We start from the raw sequence: 16,902 nt of genomic DNA on the forward strand, positions 1-16,902 counted from the left end.
GTGTAGGGCAGGGCTTGCCTGGCTGGTCAGGGGATAAGGATGGCTAAAGTGAGTGGCAGATTTTTACTTTATATAAGGAGTTGTCCTTAAGTCTGGAAATGGAAAGTGTAGGTAATTACTTAGGCCCAAGAGAAAGAGTGAAGGGTAGAGTGGAAATAAGGTGTCTGGGTTTCTATTCATGGTTCTCAAAAGGAATAGTTTGTATATTTTAAAAGTTGAGTTTGACCTTTATCTTGAAATGGAATTTTTGTTTTTATTAAGTATTGCCTATCTCTTTCAACAGAGTGACATATTATGCCCGATATGATTTTTCTGGGCCTTTCAGTGGTCAAGTTAGGCTGGGATAGAATAAATACCTGCACCTGCTTACCTCTAAATTCAAGTGCTCACAAGAGTTCTGCTCTGATCAATTCAAAATGGCGACCGACCACGTGAAAACCTCTATATATTCCCTTAAGATTCCCTCAAGATATTTAAAAAGTGTTACAGACTTGGCTGAGCGTGGTGGCTCACCCCTGTAATCCTAGCACTTTGGGAGGCCGAGGCAGGTGGATCACCTGAGGTCGGGAGTTGGAGACCAGCCTGACCAACATGAAGAAACCCCGTCTCTACTAAAAATACAAAAATTAGCTGGGCGTGGGGGCACGTGGCTGTAATCCCAGCTACTCGGGAGGCTGAGGCAGGAGAATCACTTGAACCCGGGAGGCGGAGGTTGCGGTAAGCCGAGATCAAGCCATTTCATTCCAGCCTGGGCAATAAGAGTGAAACTCCATCTCAAAAAAAAAAAAAAAAGTGTTATAGACTTTATGTAGAAACAATTTAAATGTAGAGAAGAATAAGAAGACTATATGTCACTCCTGTTACCACTTAAAGGTTGTTATTTTAAAGGGTATATGATTTTCCAGTCTGTTTCCATGTGTATATGTTCTTAAGTCAATTTCAGATGCCCATTTCCCGCAATTCTTTTTTAGGGGAGGGAGGAGTGGCCTGTGCTTGTTTCTCGAGTTCTGATAAGATAGGAGCTTTGTGAAGAACTCAAAGTGCAGTGAGCTCTTCTACATGTTCCCTTGCCCCAAACATTCCACCTCCTTGCTGTTCCTTGAACAGGCTGTGCTTTCTCAGATTTCCATGCTGTTCTTTATGCGTACACTGTCTTTTTCTCCCCGTTTTCACTCTTTATCTCAGCAGCTCTAAACTTTCATGGCGGTATTTCCAAGAAGAAAATTTTGATTACCCCTTAATAAACATATATTTGTTAAACTACGTGCTCCATTTAGTGTGTATAATCTAAAACACAAACTGAAACACACATTGTAAGTAGAAATGAAAATTCTATTTTCTTCTTTCATCTCAATGGATTATATTGTACACTCTACTTTGGAAACCAGTGATCTTATTTCCTATGCCTTCAAGATTCAGCTCAGGGATCCTCTCCTCCCTGAAACCTTTGCGTGCTTCCGAATCCATGATCTTATGCATTGTGTGTGAATTTCTTTTATGACATCTCTCAGTGACCTCCACTAGATTGCAAACTCCTGTGAAATGCAAAGACCATCTCTATCTAGCACCTAGTAGAGTACCTGACATACAAGAGGTACTCCTATGTACATTTATTTGTTGAACATGTGAATAGACCAAAATGATTATAATACAGAATACAGAGGTATGGGAGCATAGAGGAGGGGACTGTATTTTGGAGGATAAGTAGAATATAACCAGGAGGACAATAGGGAAAGGGCATCCCAGGAAAGAGAATAATAGATACACAATCCTAGGGGTGTAAAAGATGAAGATATTAGGAATAATTGGATGTTTAGGTATGTGCTGAGAAGTCACACTGAAAATAAATGTGAAAGACCTTGAATGGCATGCCATGAGTTTTGGGTTTATTCAAAAATGACTGCAACTCATAGACTGGGAGGGACGTGATGAATCTCACAGTTTTGGAAGAGTCACTGTGGTTATGGAGGTGACAGTGGGCTGATGGGTTAGAGGCCATAGACTTAGTCTTGGTGAGAGATTCTGAGGCCCTTACTGCAGTCATGCCTAGGTGGTCAGGAGCTGTGGAGGAGGTAGATTTTAGGAGACTGACTTTCTGTCTAAGAGAAAGGAGTTGGACATAAGCATTTTCCAGCATCATTAGTGTCCAGAGTAGGAGATAATGAGTTTGATTTCAGACATATTCATTTTGAGGTACTCATGGGAGCCCTAGGAAGACTTTGCCACCACCATCTGAAATGTGAAGTCTCCAGATTTCTCCTTCTATTGCCTTTGACCACTTCTTGGGGGTATTGTGCTGTGATGATTTTGGAAGGACAGATGGCTGGGAGTGCCTTTGTTTGAGTAAATCATTTGGTATAGTTCTGGCTTATTTTTATTTTTTTGAGACAGAGTCTCACTGTGTCACTCAGGCTGGAATGCAGTGGCACGATCTCAGCTCCACTGCAACCTCCACCTCTCGGTTTCAAGCAATTCTCGTGCTTCAGCCCCTGGACTAACTGGGATTACAGGCACGCACCACCACACCTGGCTAATTTTTTTTGTATTTTTAGTAGAGGCAGGGTTTATCCATGTTGGCCAGGCTGGTCTTGAACTCCTGGCCTCAAGCGATCCACCTTCCTCAGCCTCCCAAAGTGCTGGGATTACAGACGTGAGCCAACGTGCCCAGCCCGGTTCTGTTCTGTTTTGTTTTGCCGTATTCCCCAAACATCATGTCAAGACTTACTCATAGAGAATGCTAATATTTGTATGACACTATGGTGAACCCAGAGGCTGCTGGGCACCAGAGGTAACCAGCCAGGGGCAGAGGGAATTTATGAATTCCTGTTGTGTTCTGCATGCAATGTAGTGTTTCATCATACTGCCCAACTTCACTGTTTGCTGTTCTTTGTTTTTTCTTTTATATGTATCTTATTTTCCAAACAAGATTATGTCATGCCTTGCATGGGCTGGTATTATGTCGTGCTTTTGTGTTTGCCTCAGCATATCAATATACAGTACGAGGTACAAAGTAGGTGTTTATTAAATACTTGATGGGTGATAACCATCCAACTTGTTAAAACAAGTAAAAAAAGACAAACGGTCGGGCACGGTGGCTCATGCCTGTAATCCCGGAACTTTGGGAGGCCAAGGCAGGCGAATCACTTGAGGTCAGGAGTTCAAGACCAGCCTGACCAACATGGTAAAACCCCATCTCTACTAAATACAAAAAATTAGCCGGACCTGGTGGTGTGCGCCTGTAGTCTCAGCTGTTCGGGAAGCTGAGGCAGGAGAATCACTTGAACCCAGGAGGCAGAGGTTGCAGTGAGCCAAGATCTCACCACTGCACTCCAGCCTGGGTGACAGAGTAAGACTCTGTCTCAAAAGACAACAACAGTAAAAACAACCAAATATACTCCTCCAAATTCTTACTCCTCCCCAGTGCTTTTTTTCTTATTAATAACATAATTCCTTTTTTTTTCAGAAAGCATAAAGGATGTTATTGGCAGGAAGATAAAAATTTCAGTGAAGAAGAAAGTAAAGTTGGAAGTTAAGGGAGACAAAGTTGAAAACAAAGTGCTGGTAAGTATTGCTGTTTATTTTTATTAAATGTTTGGAAATGAAAGTGTGTTTTCATTGTTTAGATTGCTTAATTTTCATGCAGCATTACTTCTGTGTTTTATATATTGTTCAAAAGTTCTGATGACCATTTTGTCTTAGGTTAATTGGAATATTTCTTTGTCAAAAGTTAAAAATAGGGTAATTTGAATTTTAAAGATCAAAGGCTTTTAGATTGTATTTCTCAAAGTTGTAATTGCTGCCTATATTTAGGTAATCTCTTAGAGCCTGTTTTCATAATATTCAGAGTTTGATGTTAAATGGAACTTTTTTATTTGGTGTGTGGTGGCTGATCCTATGACTTTATTCATAAAGTCTTATGGAGGAGTTTAAAAAGTTCATCTCATGTTGGTTTAATTACTTAATTAGATTTTCTCAGATGTTATATATGAGTCCATCTAAGGGGTGATGAGCTAACAAAGCATTGTCATTTTACTTAGGGTGTTGGTGCTTTGGAGGGAAACTCCTGCTGAAGGCAGTATCTGCTAGTGTTGCGACTGGACTTGGGGTTCCTTCTAGTTTGTGAGAGGAGATGCTGAGGGATTGGGCCCTGCTGCAGAAAACTTCTTAGAGAGGTGTCAGTGACAGAGTTGTACCTTTAGAGAGGTGAAAACATTTTGTGATATTTTAATGGTTTCTAGGTTGAGATTGTGGCAAATCTAAATTTAAGCTTAGGTGGAAAGAATATTTTGATGGAGAGAATACTGTTTAACTTTTTATCATGGATATTTTCAAACATATGCAAAAAGCAGATAATAGTATATCGAACCCTGTGTACCTGTCCTTCCCAGCTTCAACCATTTTCAGCATTGTACTAATATTAAATATCTTCCCCATGGTGTTTGTTTGTTGTTGTTGTTGTTTTTTTTCCTCTGGAGAATTTTAAAACAAACCTCAGGTATGTTATTGAAAGAGTATAATTTCTTAATTTTTTAAAGTCTTTTTGAGACAGGATTTCAGTCTATTGCCCAGGCTGGAGTGCAGTGGTGTGATCTTGGCTCATTGTAGCCTCAACCTCCCAGGCTCAAGCGATCCTCCCACCTCAGCCTCCTGAGTAGCTGGGACTACAGGTGTGAGCCATCATGCCCAGCTAATTTTGTTTATTTTTTGTAGAGACAGGGTCTCCCTGTATTCCCGAGGCTGGTCTCAAACTCCTGGACTCAAGCGATCTGCCTGCCTCGGCCTCCCAAAGTGCTGGGATTACAGGCATGAGCCACTGTGCGTGGCCTGAAAAAGAATATTTTTAATATTCCATTGCTTCAGTTAAAGTTGCCAAAGAATTTGAAGTGTCTTTCTGATCACATCTGTCTTGAGAATCTTCTAAAATATCTAACTCCAGGATATGTGACTGTCTTTTCTTGTTAGTAAGGATTATGCTTGTGATGGATGACTTCTGTTTCTATGTTGTCTATATATACAAGTCGGGATGGTAAAGGCATTGAATGGGAAAACTTGAATGGCTTTTGCCCAGCAACAAAATGTGCTTATGTAAACTGCATGATTAAGTTATCAGTAGAAGAAATGATTGGTGCCATTGTTCTGTTGTATTTAACTTCAGTAAAGGTGAGATTTCCTTAAGTTATGTTTTTCTTGATGTTGTTCAACAATGATTGTGCTATTTTTTTGGAAGTGGTAGTGTAGAGAAGAAATATTGTTTCTGTCATTTGCTTTTTTACAAATTTAAAGTAAGTTTTTAATAATGTAGTAACTTTATAAGGTGAATCAACTTCTCTACAACTTAAATATAAGGTAGTGGTTGCTATGACAGTCTAAAAAATTGGGGCTTGGTATTATTTGATATGGAAATTATTATTATGCTAAGAACAAACCCACATCATGAGTGCAATTTACCATGTTAAAATTTCAAAGACAAATTTAAATGTCCAGTATAAAATTAGTACTATTTAAACATGCTTATGATTAGTACTTAATTGTAAGTTTTTCTGGCCTCATCTAACAGCTGGAATTGATTAAAGTTGTAACCAAATTAAAAATGTATTTGAGTTTAAGCATTTATCTCCCCAAATATGGAATCTAAGCAGTTTCTAGGAGCATGGCCGGAAGTCACTGTGGCTGTTACTTACTTGCATGGGCAGGAATTATTAATGGAAATACTCAAGGTCTGGCTTTCTTTGACAGGCTTCAAGTTAGAACAAGAAGATGTATGAAGTAACCTCAAAGTTGTGGATTTCTGAGTTTCTGAGTTTAGAGAAATTTAATTGCTTAATCCATTGTTAGCCTACTAAAATGGTTCATAAATGAGTTGGCTGAATATCTACAGTACGCTTTTTGAGTTGTGCTTTTGTTACTTTCCCCCATTGCCCACCATTCACTCCTTTTCTTCTTATAAAAGTAGGAGTGTGCTGTATTTTACGTGGTTCTTTCTTCTTACACTTGAGACTTTATACTATTTCTAGCTTATCTTTTGTAGAGGGCTTATCTTCATCTTCCTATAATCATAATAGCTAATATTTCTAAAAATCTGTTTTTGAAGTCTAGTCAAGTGAAGCAATGGGAGTGGAGGAAGAGCAAAGAAATCTATAATGAGTTGTGATCAATTAGTTGTAAACACCCCTACACTCAGACCAGCCATGATCATAATAGCTAATATTTATTAAACACTGGCCAAGTGCCAGAGACTGTGCTGAGTACTTAATTACGCATTGCCTTGTTATATCCCCACTACAACGCTATGAGGTAGGCACTTTTTACATCTCCATTTTGCAGATGAGGAAATTGAGATTTGGTGAGGCCAAAGTAAATTGCTTCACATCATTTGGCTAGTTAATAACAGCTGGGATTCGAACCCAGCTCTGCCTCACTCAGAGCCTATCTGCTTTGCCTTTGTGGTCAAAAAGAAGGCAGCTGTTACTTTGTTCCATGGTTGCTGACTTCAAACAATGATAGGGGAGATTTGGACTTTAGAGTCTCTCTGTCTTTGATTGATTGATTTATACACTAGTTTTATATTTATTGAGCACCTGCTGTGTCCCAGGCACATGGTATATACAAAATAGTCCTAGTCTTTGACTTCATGGGACTCGAAGCTTACAGTCTAGTTGGGGAGGTAAACATGTAGCCAGGCAGTGGTTTCAGATGTGCTATGAGTGGATGAATCGGGGCTTCAGGAGCACGGAGAGGAACTCCCAACTCAGGCCTGAGAATCAGAGAAGACTTCAGAAGGAAGATAAGCTTAAGCTGGCGTTCACTGGATGAGTAGGAGTTAGCCAAGCGAAGAGAGTGGAGACATGTTCTGGACAAAGGGAACAGAATACGTCTGGAAGCCTGAGAGAGCTTATGTTAGAGAAACATACTAAGGTACAGCTGGGGTAAGGCATATACAGGGTAGAGAATGGGCAGGTGTAAAGCCTGAATCCTATCCTTGCAGTTGGGATGTCAGGTGAAAGTTAGGACTGGTTAAACAGGTCTCTTCTTGCCACCTGTGTATAATGAAATATTAAGGCTCAGTGGTTAAGGGCCCAGATTTTGGGTTCACACTGTTGCTCAGCAACTTTGTGACAATGTTAAGAATCAGGTTTCTTTTTTTTTTTTCCTATGGAAAAAATCTTATGTTATAACAGTATCTATTGGTATGTGGTTGCTTTGCATATCAAGTGGAATTTATTTAAATACTGCATAGCACAGTGGCTGCATGCAGCAAACACCCAAAAAATGATAAGGCAAGAGGAACAAAGGGGTCCTGCATTCTGTTTTCTCCATGGTGCAGAAAGTGCCATTCCTTCTGAAGCCCAAGTATCCTCTGCCTCCATTGACAGGTTGAGGTCAGTTCACCATAAGGCCAAGAGGGTTTATTCACAGTTTGTGGCACCTTATTAGCAGGATAGAGGGCAACAAGCTGGATCTAAAATTCCTAAGGTATGCTCTCCTCAAGTGAAATCAGAAATGCTAGATGTTCTGGGGCAAGAGTGTTCTATTCTCAAATAAATTTGGCAGAGTGTTAAAGATACATCAGTTTCTTTACTGCATGAGTTTTCAGAGCCATTAATACACCCCTGTGCATTGTAAATTTCTAAGAATTGGATAAAGTATGCTGTTTTTTCCAAACTTATTTAGCCAGAGACCCTAATGACCATGGGCTAAGAAGGAACAGGCCAGAGATGATGCCTCTTGGGACAGTTAAGAAAAGATAGAACAGGCTTGAATAGGCTCTCCATCATTAGGAGTGTCCTCCTGAGGAATGGTCCTTTAGCCATGTTTTTTAAAATCTACATTGTGAGTAGTTCCACTCTGGGCTACGTTGGCTTGACATGTTATATGTTGTTGAAATACCTTTCTCTGTTGTCTTTAGGGGATGTCATTAGAAAGTGATTCTATGTTTCTTTGACTCTAATTCCCTTCTCCCATTTGCTAAATGAATCTTCACCCAATTTTTATAGTACTTGGAGTGTAAAAAATGTATTTTAACTTATGTATTTTTTAAAATTAAACTTTTTCATTTTTAAATAATTGTAGATTTGTCTGCAGTTATATCAGATAATTCAGAGAGGTTATCTTATGCCCTTTATTTAGTTTTCCCTTTTTGCAGAATTATAGTATAATGTCACAACCAGGATACTGACATTGATTGATACTGTAAAATGCAGATTTCCATCACCACAAGGACCCCTAACATTGCCTTTTTATAGCCATACCTAGCATTCCCCACTTCTCTGATCCCTGGTAGCCACTAATCTGTTCTCCATTTCTATAAATTTGTCATTTTAAGAACATTATATAAATGTACTCATACGGTATCCCCTTTTTGCGATTGGTTGTTCTTGCTCAGCATAATTCCCTGGACCTTCATCCAAGTTGTATCAGTTTAGCTAAGGAGTACTTCATGGTATGGATGTACCACGTTTGGTTTAGCCATTGGCTAGTTGATGGACATCTGAGTTGTTTTCAGTTTTTGTCTATTAGGAATAAAACTGGTGTAAACATTTGTGTACAGATTTTTGAGTGAACATACTTTTCCTTGCTCTGTGATAAATGCCAAGGAGTGCAATTGCTGGTTTGCATGGGACTTGCATGTTTACTTTTATAAGAAACTGGCAAACTGTTTCCCAGAGTGGCTGTACCATTATATGGTTCTACCAGCAATGTATGAGTGGTCTAGTTTCTCTAAATCCTTGGCAGCATTTGTCATTGTCTGGACTTCTTTTTTTTTCTGAGACAGGGTCTCACTTTATCACCCAAGCTGGAGTACAGTGACATGAACACAGCTCCCTGCAGCCTCAATCTCCCAGGCTTAAGTGATCCTCCCATCTCAGCCTCCCAAGTAGCTGGGACTACAGGCGTGTGCCACCACACCCGGCTAATTTTTGTACTTTTTGTAGAGATGGGTTTCACCACGTTGTCCAGTTGCTTCTTGAACTCCTGGGTTCAAGCAAGCTTTCTGCCTTGGCCTCCCAAAGTGCTGGGATTCTTTTTTTTTTTTTTTTTTTTTTTTGAGAACTAAGTTGAAGGAAAAACAATGTCTGGCAGGAGCAAGAGCCCTGATGACCTCTTGTTTCCCACAGTTCTGCTGTTGCCTGTTTGGGGGAGAGGAATGTGGCACTCCTCTCTCCAGGTTGGTGGCCTTAAAGTGTATGAAAAGTCATTCCTAGTCTCCACTTTGGTTTTTTCTGTTTGATTTGGAATTTGGGTTACATCATCTTTGCCAACCCCTTCTTCTTCCACACCCTTCGTAAAATGGGTCAGAAGCAGGACTTCTTTTCTTCTTAAACTGAGCAAGTAGGGGAAGTGGCATACAAATCGAACTATTCTGTTTTGTTTACCTATTCTCTTTAAAACTGCCCATCTGTTGTCCATTTGTTTTCTTTTGAAAAGTTAATCTGAAATCCACCCCCCCGGCCCCTGAACGACAGGGTCTCACTGTGTTGCACAAGCTGGAGTGCAATGGCACAATCACAATCACGAGCCTTGCTCAAGTGATTGCCTCTTGCAATCACTTGAACTGAGCCTTGCCCAGTTCAGCCTCTTGAGTAGCTGGGACTACAGGCACATGCCACCATGCCTGCCTAATTAAATTTTTTTTATTAATTAATTTTTTTTAGAGACAGTCTCATTATTTTGCCCAGGCTGGTCTTGAACTTCTGGACTTAAGCGATTCTCCCACGTCGGCCTCCCAAAGTGCTGGGATTATAGGCATGAGCCAATGCACCAGGCCTGAAATCCCTTTAACATATTTTTTTCCCCTTGGCTATTTATTTATGGCTTTTGAACATCTTAATTAGACTGGATTGGAGTAACTATAAGTTAACTTAAAAAAATGTCGAAAGGCATAGGGGTATTATTTTGGGTAACGTATCCCTAAAATATTTTGGTGGCAGCGCTGTATTTCATTAACATAAAGTATAAACTCTATTCCACCTGCTTATTTTTTAAGAGGACATGAAAAAAGAAATAGCTCTCATATAGAAGTTTTGGAAGTATTTGACCCACTTAGTCACAAATTATCTTCAACTCAGATATTCTGCAATATGGAAACTATTGTTCTTTTGCAGTAGGCCATACTCATTTTGCATGACCAGTCTGTTTAATGCTTTTCTAGTTCGCCAGTCTCCAGTACCTAACTTGATTCAGCAGTATGACCTGTGCCATAGTCACTTTTCAGACGGATATTCATGCTGAAATTTGTGTTCAGCTTCTTAAGGCAACATCAGCCTTGGCCAATGGTTTTCAGACTTAGTGCCTGTTTAAAACAATTTTTTTTTTCATGGAACCCATAACGTAGTAATGTTTTGGGATTGTATTTTGGGAGTTCATAGTTAAACCTATAATAGTGTAAACCTAATCACTGATTTCAGTGAGGCTGTTTCGATGAACACAAATTAGAAATAGTAGGGGAGATTTGGTTTTTGCTCTGGTTGCATGGAATAGAGAGACTCCCGATTCACCAGTTAAGCAGTACACATATCACAGTTTTTAAAATAACTAGTCTTGCAATCTCAGGATGCTTTCCAAGTAAATAGAGACGGTAGGGGAAGCTTTATTCTGAGATCTGCACAAAAGTGGGTTATCCTGGCAGCACAGTGTACCTCGTAGTTGTTCTCTGATATGTAAAACTTGGTGTAACACATCTGAGTGTGTGTGTTGGTGTTTTATTCCAGTAGTTAAAATAGACATAAGACAAATTCATATAAAATGTTTGTAGACTGCAATGTCTTCTGAAGAATGCTGTCAGAAAATCATTATTCTAGGTCCCCAGGTTTACATCCCTCTGTGAGATGCTCTTGTACCAGTTGTTGGGTAATTTGAACAGTTGCCTTTGTGGTACCATTAGGAGTCTCAACTTTTAAGGATCACTTACAGTTCTGTGCATAGGTGATTTTCAAAGCACCTGGGTGAAGTTACATGGCTCTAGAAAATTGAGCTTTAGAAAACAGCAATAACATTGAAACAGTCTTTGGGAGTGAGTTATCAGAGAACGTGCATTGTTGCCAAGGATGCTGGCATAAATTCTGGGAACCTCAAAATAAAAGAATCCATATTTAAGCACTTCACAATTTACCTGAACCGAACACTGGAGTCAGTTCCTACCTGTTTCCACTAGTCTCTGGGTAGGGCCTGGGGGCAGGCTCTGGCCCTGGGTGTGCATTTTCAGGAGGCAGTTCTGGCTGACTTGAACTTGTTACCTGAGATGCATTTACATTCTACTCTCTCCTCATCTGCAACTGCCCCAGTTTCTTCTGTAGTTAGGATAGGCGAGTCAAATGACCTTAGGCAAAGAAGCTGTTGAACATACACCAGGCTCGGTGTAACTTTTCATTGTTCTAAAAAGATACTCTTTTTCCAGTCTCTGGGATTTAGCCACCCTTGGACCAGGGCAATTAGGTATATACCCTGGAGAGGGGAGGAAGGTAAGTGAAGGGGGGGAGTAGGAGAGTAGCATGAAAGGGACATTGTGGACATTAAGAAGCCAGGAAATCTAATCAAAATATGGAATGAATAGGGAGAACTCTTCTTTTTTTCATAGTTATAAAATAGTTACAGAGAAAAATAAAGACTTTAGTAAAAGGTTACTGTAACAACTTTAGGTTTCATTTCATTGGAAATGCTGTTAATATCTTTGTTAAAATAGATGAAAAATGCAGCTACAATCTGAAGGATAAAAGATTTTTGTTCCCTCTCTTATCCCCTCTGCTTTCTAAAATGCTTTTTTTAAAATAGAATATAAGAATTTGGATTGGTATATATGGGGTATATCATTGTCTAAATCTTTACGTTACTGTGTTTTATTTATTTTTTTCCCTCTTGATAGACCACTTTCCCCAGCTCTTTGAGGAAAGAGGGGCAAAGAGGGGAAAGAAGGATGCTTGGTGTGTGTGTGTGTGTGTGTGTGTGTGTGTGTGTGTGTGTTTTGTAGCAGTAGTAGTAGTGGCAGTAGGTAAAAGAGTGTTCACTGGGTTATTTTCCTCATCTTGTTTCTTAGGAGAAGGTTTTTCTTATTTATTTATTTTTGAGACAGTGTCTTGCTCTGTCATCCAAGCTGGAGTGCAGTGGTTCAAACACAGCTCACCGCAGCCTCGATATCCTGGGCTCAAGAGATCCTCCTGTGTCAGCCTCTCGGGAGCTGGGACTACAATCACATGCCACCATGCCGAATTTTTTTTTTTTCCTAGAGATGGGGTCTCACTTTGTTGCCTAGGCCAGTCTTAAACTCCTGGGCTCAAGCAGTTCTTCCACCTTAGCCTCCCCAAGTAGTGGGGTTACATAAGCGAGCTGGTCTTCCCTTCCCTTCCTCTCCTTTCCTTTCCCTTCCCCCTTCCTTTCCCCCTTCCCTTCCTCTCCTTTCCTTTCCCTTCCCCCTTCCTTTCCCCCTTCCCTTCCCTCTTCCCTTCCCCCTTCCTCTTCCCTTTTGACAGGGCCTCACTTTGTCACCCAGGCTGATGTGCAGTGGCATGATGTCAACTCATTGCAACCTGTGCCACCCAGGCTCAAGTGATCCTCCCACCTCAGCCTCCCAAGTGGCTAAGACTACAGGCATGGGCTGCCCCCCCGGCTAATTTTTGTATTTTTTGTAGAGATGGGGTTTCACCATGTTGCCCAGGCTGGTCTTGAACTCCTGAGCTCAAGTCATCCACCTGCCTTGGCCTCCCAAAGTGCTGGAATTATGGGTGTGAACCACTGTGCCCAACCCAAGGTTTTTCTTTTTTTGAAAGCATTATCAGTTGGTGAACATTGGCCAGCAAGTGTCTTGGTTTCTTTAGATATGTGTAGATGCACAGGACGTCCTCTTAGAGGTAGGAAGCAGGCATGTACACATGTCCTGAGCTGTACTTACAGCCTCACCAGCTTTTGGCAAGGGTTTGAGACAGATGTGCTTAGTTCCTGCTAAGGAGGCAAATGTGTCTATTTCTGCTGATCCCTGGGCCCTGGAGTCTCAGGAGACATTTATGGACATTGACTGGGATTAGTAGGTATATCCACCAGACAGGATCTGGTGTAGACAGATTGACTCAAACAGACTCTGGGGAAATTTATTGAGACCTTGCCCTCATTGATTGCTGCCTAGAGGATCTTGGGGCTGGAGGACTCTTGGCAGCCATCTAACCATGTGTCCTAACCTAGGAGAAGTTTCTTCTGTAGCACCTCCGACAGCTAGGTATCTACTTTTTGCTTCGCTATTCCCAGTGATGAGAAAAGCAAAAGCCCCCAAAAGCCCTGTCTTCTTTTGGACTGGGATCTGCTTCTCACTCTCCATTTCTTCTTGCATAGTCTACTGGAATATCACAGAACAATTTTTCTCCCTCCTATCCATGAGTGCAGTTCAAGTATTTGAAGAAGGTTATCATACTTTTCTTTGGTCTTATAGTCCTCAGGCTAAATAGGCTCACATCCTGGAGTCTCAGTCCTTGGAAGATGTTGTTTTCGGACTTATCACTATTCTGATCACCTTGCTTTGGAATCACCCTACTTTGTCCATGAACCTTTTAAACAACTGTTAGTGTTTGGGGATCACACATGCTTGGCGAACACCCTTGAACTGAATTAAACAGACTTTCTCAGTCTTTAATGGGCTCCTGTGGATTGTGCCTTTTGAAGAGGGTATGGAGCCTGTGGCATCACAGCATCTGTGTTCCTCCAGGCAGGGTGGGGAACATCAAGCTAAGTGCAACCTGCCTGGTGAAGAATGCTACCTATGCATTGCTTGGACAAAAGGTTTTGTTATTGTTGTTTTTTAAATTTTGGAAGTATCCCTGATATTTGCATTACTAAAACAATAATAAAACATAGGAAAGAAAAAGCGAACATCACCTAATCCTATCAATTTAGATATAATCATTGGAAAAAAATCAGTATTTTTCATATTTTTCTGTGCTAACTTACATAAAATATATGATATATTTTAAAAAATGGAATCATGAATACTATTTTGTGGTATACTTTTAAAATTTAATTTTTGGGGTCAAAGCTTTCTAGGGCAGTAGAAAGCATGATACTCCATTTACCCACTGTAGAGGAGTACTGTAGTTTATCTAACCATGTCCCTTATTGTCAGATAATTTAGGTTATTTCCAATATTTTGCCTTATAACTGTCCATGTCCTCATATTTATTTCTCTTGGATAAATTCGTGGAAGTGGAATCATTGCCATCATTGCCTAATAGGCATTTTGAAGGGTGCGTTTTTTCACCTGATTGTTATTCAGGAAGTCTCAATAGAGAATAAATCCTCCACCTTGTCAATTTCATTGTCTTAAACAAGAGTCTACTTGGCAGAATGGCTTGTTCTCTTTGCTTGGATCCGTGTATTTCTTAGACCAGTGCTCCTTGGACCCTAGCTCCTGAGGCAAACCTTTTTCATGCAATTTAGGGTTCTTTCAGATCTCCCTGTGTGGAAGTGTTGTCTTCTACTACAGTATGTTTGCTGGAATGAGAAAGTCCTGTGAATTCACTTGTGGTTTCAGAGTCACAGCTTCCAAGTATCATTGTCTTGGCAGAATCAGCCATAGCTTTTTCCTTGGCTGAATCCTAGGTAGATGTGAGCCTGTATTATATGATTCAGATCTTTGCCCTTGTCGTGGGACTTTCTTACCTTGGGCCTTTGAATGCTCTCATAAATGGTAGTTGAGTAGATTCACAAATGATAAGGCACATGGCACTTTCATTAGATGAAATGTAATTAACAAGAACCATAAGCTAATATGCATGTAGAACTAGTCCAATGTCTTAGAAGATAATTTAGTATCATAATGAAAGGAGACATTGTTTTTCTTCCCAGACAGTTCTGAAGGCAGTTGATTTTATCTGTATAGCCAACAATAATTTCTTAAGTCTCATGGTCCTTCCCCACTCCACTAGAAGCTGCAGAGTAGTCCTTCCCATTCTCATTTACTGTCCCAATTTCCTGACCCTTTCACTATCTCCCTGTCCTGGGAGAGGGGTGTCCAGGTGATGAGGACCTATGGCCTCTTTTCTGCCATGAGGAGCTCCTTGTGGAGCCCTGTCCTCCTTGCTGAGGCCCTCAAGAGTGCAGCCTGCTTTTCTGTATCCTTTCAAAGCTACCATTGTGTACTATGTTGCTTGTGGCTGTCTTTTCTTCCAAGCCTGGCAGATAGGATGATATTCCTCAGGGACCTCCTTATTTGCTGTCTCAGAAAACAAGCACAGAGGACTTTCTTAGTTACCCTGTAGAACAGACAAAGAAAATCAAGACGCTCAGATGCGGGGAAGTGACTGAGAACCTTGCAATGTTCTTTTAAGGCAATCTCTCTGCTCTTTGATGCCTAACCTTATGGGGCACAGCCACACTCACTTGCAGAATCTGAGCTAAGGTGTGGCCAGGAGAAGTCCAGGCCAGTGAATGTTATCAGTGGTCATTTCTTGGTTTCCTGAATCCATCTGTCTTAAATCAGCTGTCACTAGCAACCAAAAAAAGATCTTATCATCTGTCATAGGCATGACCTGAAGAGAAGCAGCTGTGCTTTGTTTTTTGCTAAGTCTTGGGCAGTTCAGTTTGGCACTTAGAGTATTCCAGCTCCTTTTCTTATGAGAATATCTATCTTTATCTATCTATCTATCTATCTATCTAACTATCTATCTTTAACTAACTAACTAACTAACTAAAGCATTTTAAAACGTGGCATCTCGCTTTGTTGCTCAGGCTGGTCTCCAACTGTTGGACTCAAGCACTCCTCCTATCTCGGCCTCCTGAGTGTCTGAGACTACAGGCACAGGCCACCATGCCCAGCCTCAGCTCCTTTTCTTTTAAATCTCTTGGTCCAATTTATATTCTTTGCCAGCATCCTTGGGACAGCACAAATGTTGAAGTTTGGGGAAACATTTTGTACAACTTTGTTCACTGAATCACAGTCACTGCTCGTGCTGTTGATAATCAAAACTGGGCTGCACAGAGTGACGTAGTCACATATTTGGCTTGGGTGTACAGATGTTTCCCTTCAAGCATCTTGGATGTCTTGCTCCTTATCAGAATTTTATCTCCCCCAAATTCATTGTTTGTGAATTAACTGTAAAGTTCTGGGAGCGATTTCCTTTTCAACAGTTTGCCTTTCTAGAAAAAAACTTTTGGAGTTTAAATAGCACTTAACCCTCTATCATTTTACTCTCTCTGAAGTGGTCTCTGTGGAGAACATGTTGGGTCTTCTCTGTTCAATATCTCTCTCTCTCTTTCTTGGCAAAGCCTGGATGCGAGAAGTTGGTCCAATCTTTCCTGTCCAGGGTTACTTGTTAATGCAGCATCTGGAGCAAAGGAAAGGCTATTAGCACCTTGTCACTTGGAGTTTCTTAAGCATTGTTCCATTTATGTGTTCTTTCTGCAGAGATTTAATGAAAGTGGCATCTGTCTTTACACCTGACATATGCGGGTTGTCCGCAGAACTGAACAAGTGGTGTCAGCAACACTGTATATGCAGGAAGGCTTCATGCTCATGTCGTTTTTTCTGTGTTCTCTGGGAGTAGCCAACTTCTTTATTCATCAGAGTAGGGCTTTACATTTTAATATTCTAAAGAGAGATGCTTGTGGTGATATATTTAGCCTTAAATTCAGGAATGGCTTCTTTTTTCAATGTCTTTACATTTTACGCCTCCCATTTTCTGTGTTAATAGGTAAGTGTGCCTACATTTAAATTCTGAAATGGCATTTGCTAACATTTAATCTTGGCCAAGTTATTTAACTTCTCTGTGCCTTACTTTCTTCATCTGTAAAATGGGTGTAATAACAAAAAACTACATTGTAGCTTTGTTTTGAAAATTAAGTGGGATATTACATATAAAATATTTCATAATAGTGCCTGGCACATAGTAAGTCATGAGTAAGTCTTAGCTGTTATTGTTAGGGGTA

At 40.4% G+C, this 16,902-nt stretch overlaps 1 protein-coding gene across 15 annotated transcripts in view; it reads left to right on the top strand.

The window, feature by feature from the left end:
- Nucleotides 1-16,902, top strand: part of CARMIL1 (capping protein regulator and myosin 1 linker 1) — a 340,308-nt gene that overhangs the window by 1,978 nt on the left and 321,428 nt on the right. For all 15 annotated transcript variants that reach the window (XM_003311043.6, XM_530908.8, XM_009450613.5 and 12 more), the window contains exon 2: nt 3,464-3,561. In XM_003311043.6, coding sequence (XP_003311091.2) covers nt 3,464-3,561 — 98 coding nt within the window. The remainder of the gene's footprint in view (nt 1-3,463; nt 3,562-16,902) is intronic.

The sequence above is a fragment of the Pan troglodytes genome, chromosome 5 (genome assembly GCF_028858775.2).
Source record: "Pan troglodytes isolate AG18354 chromosome 5, NHGRI_mPanTro3-v2.0_pri, whole genome shotgun sequence".
NCBI lineage: Eukaryota > Metazoa > Chordata > Mammalia > Primates > Hominidae > Pan > Pan troglodytes.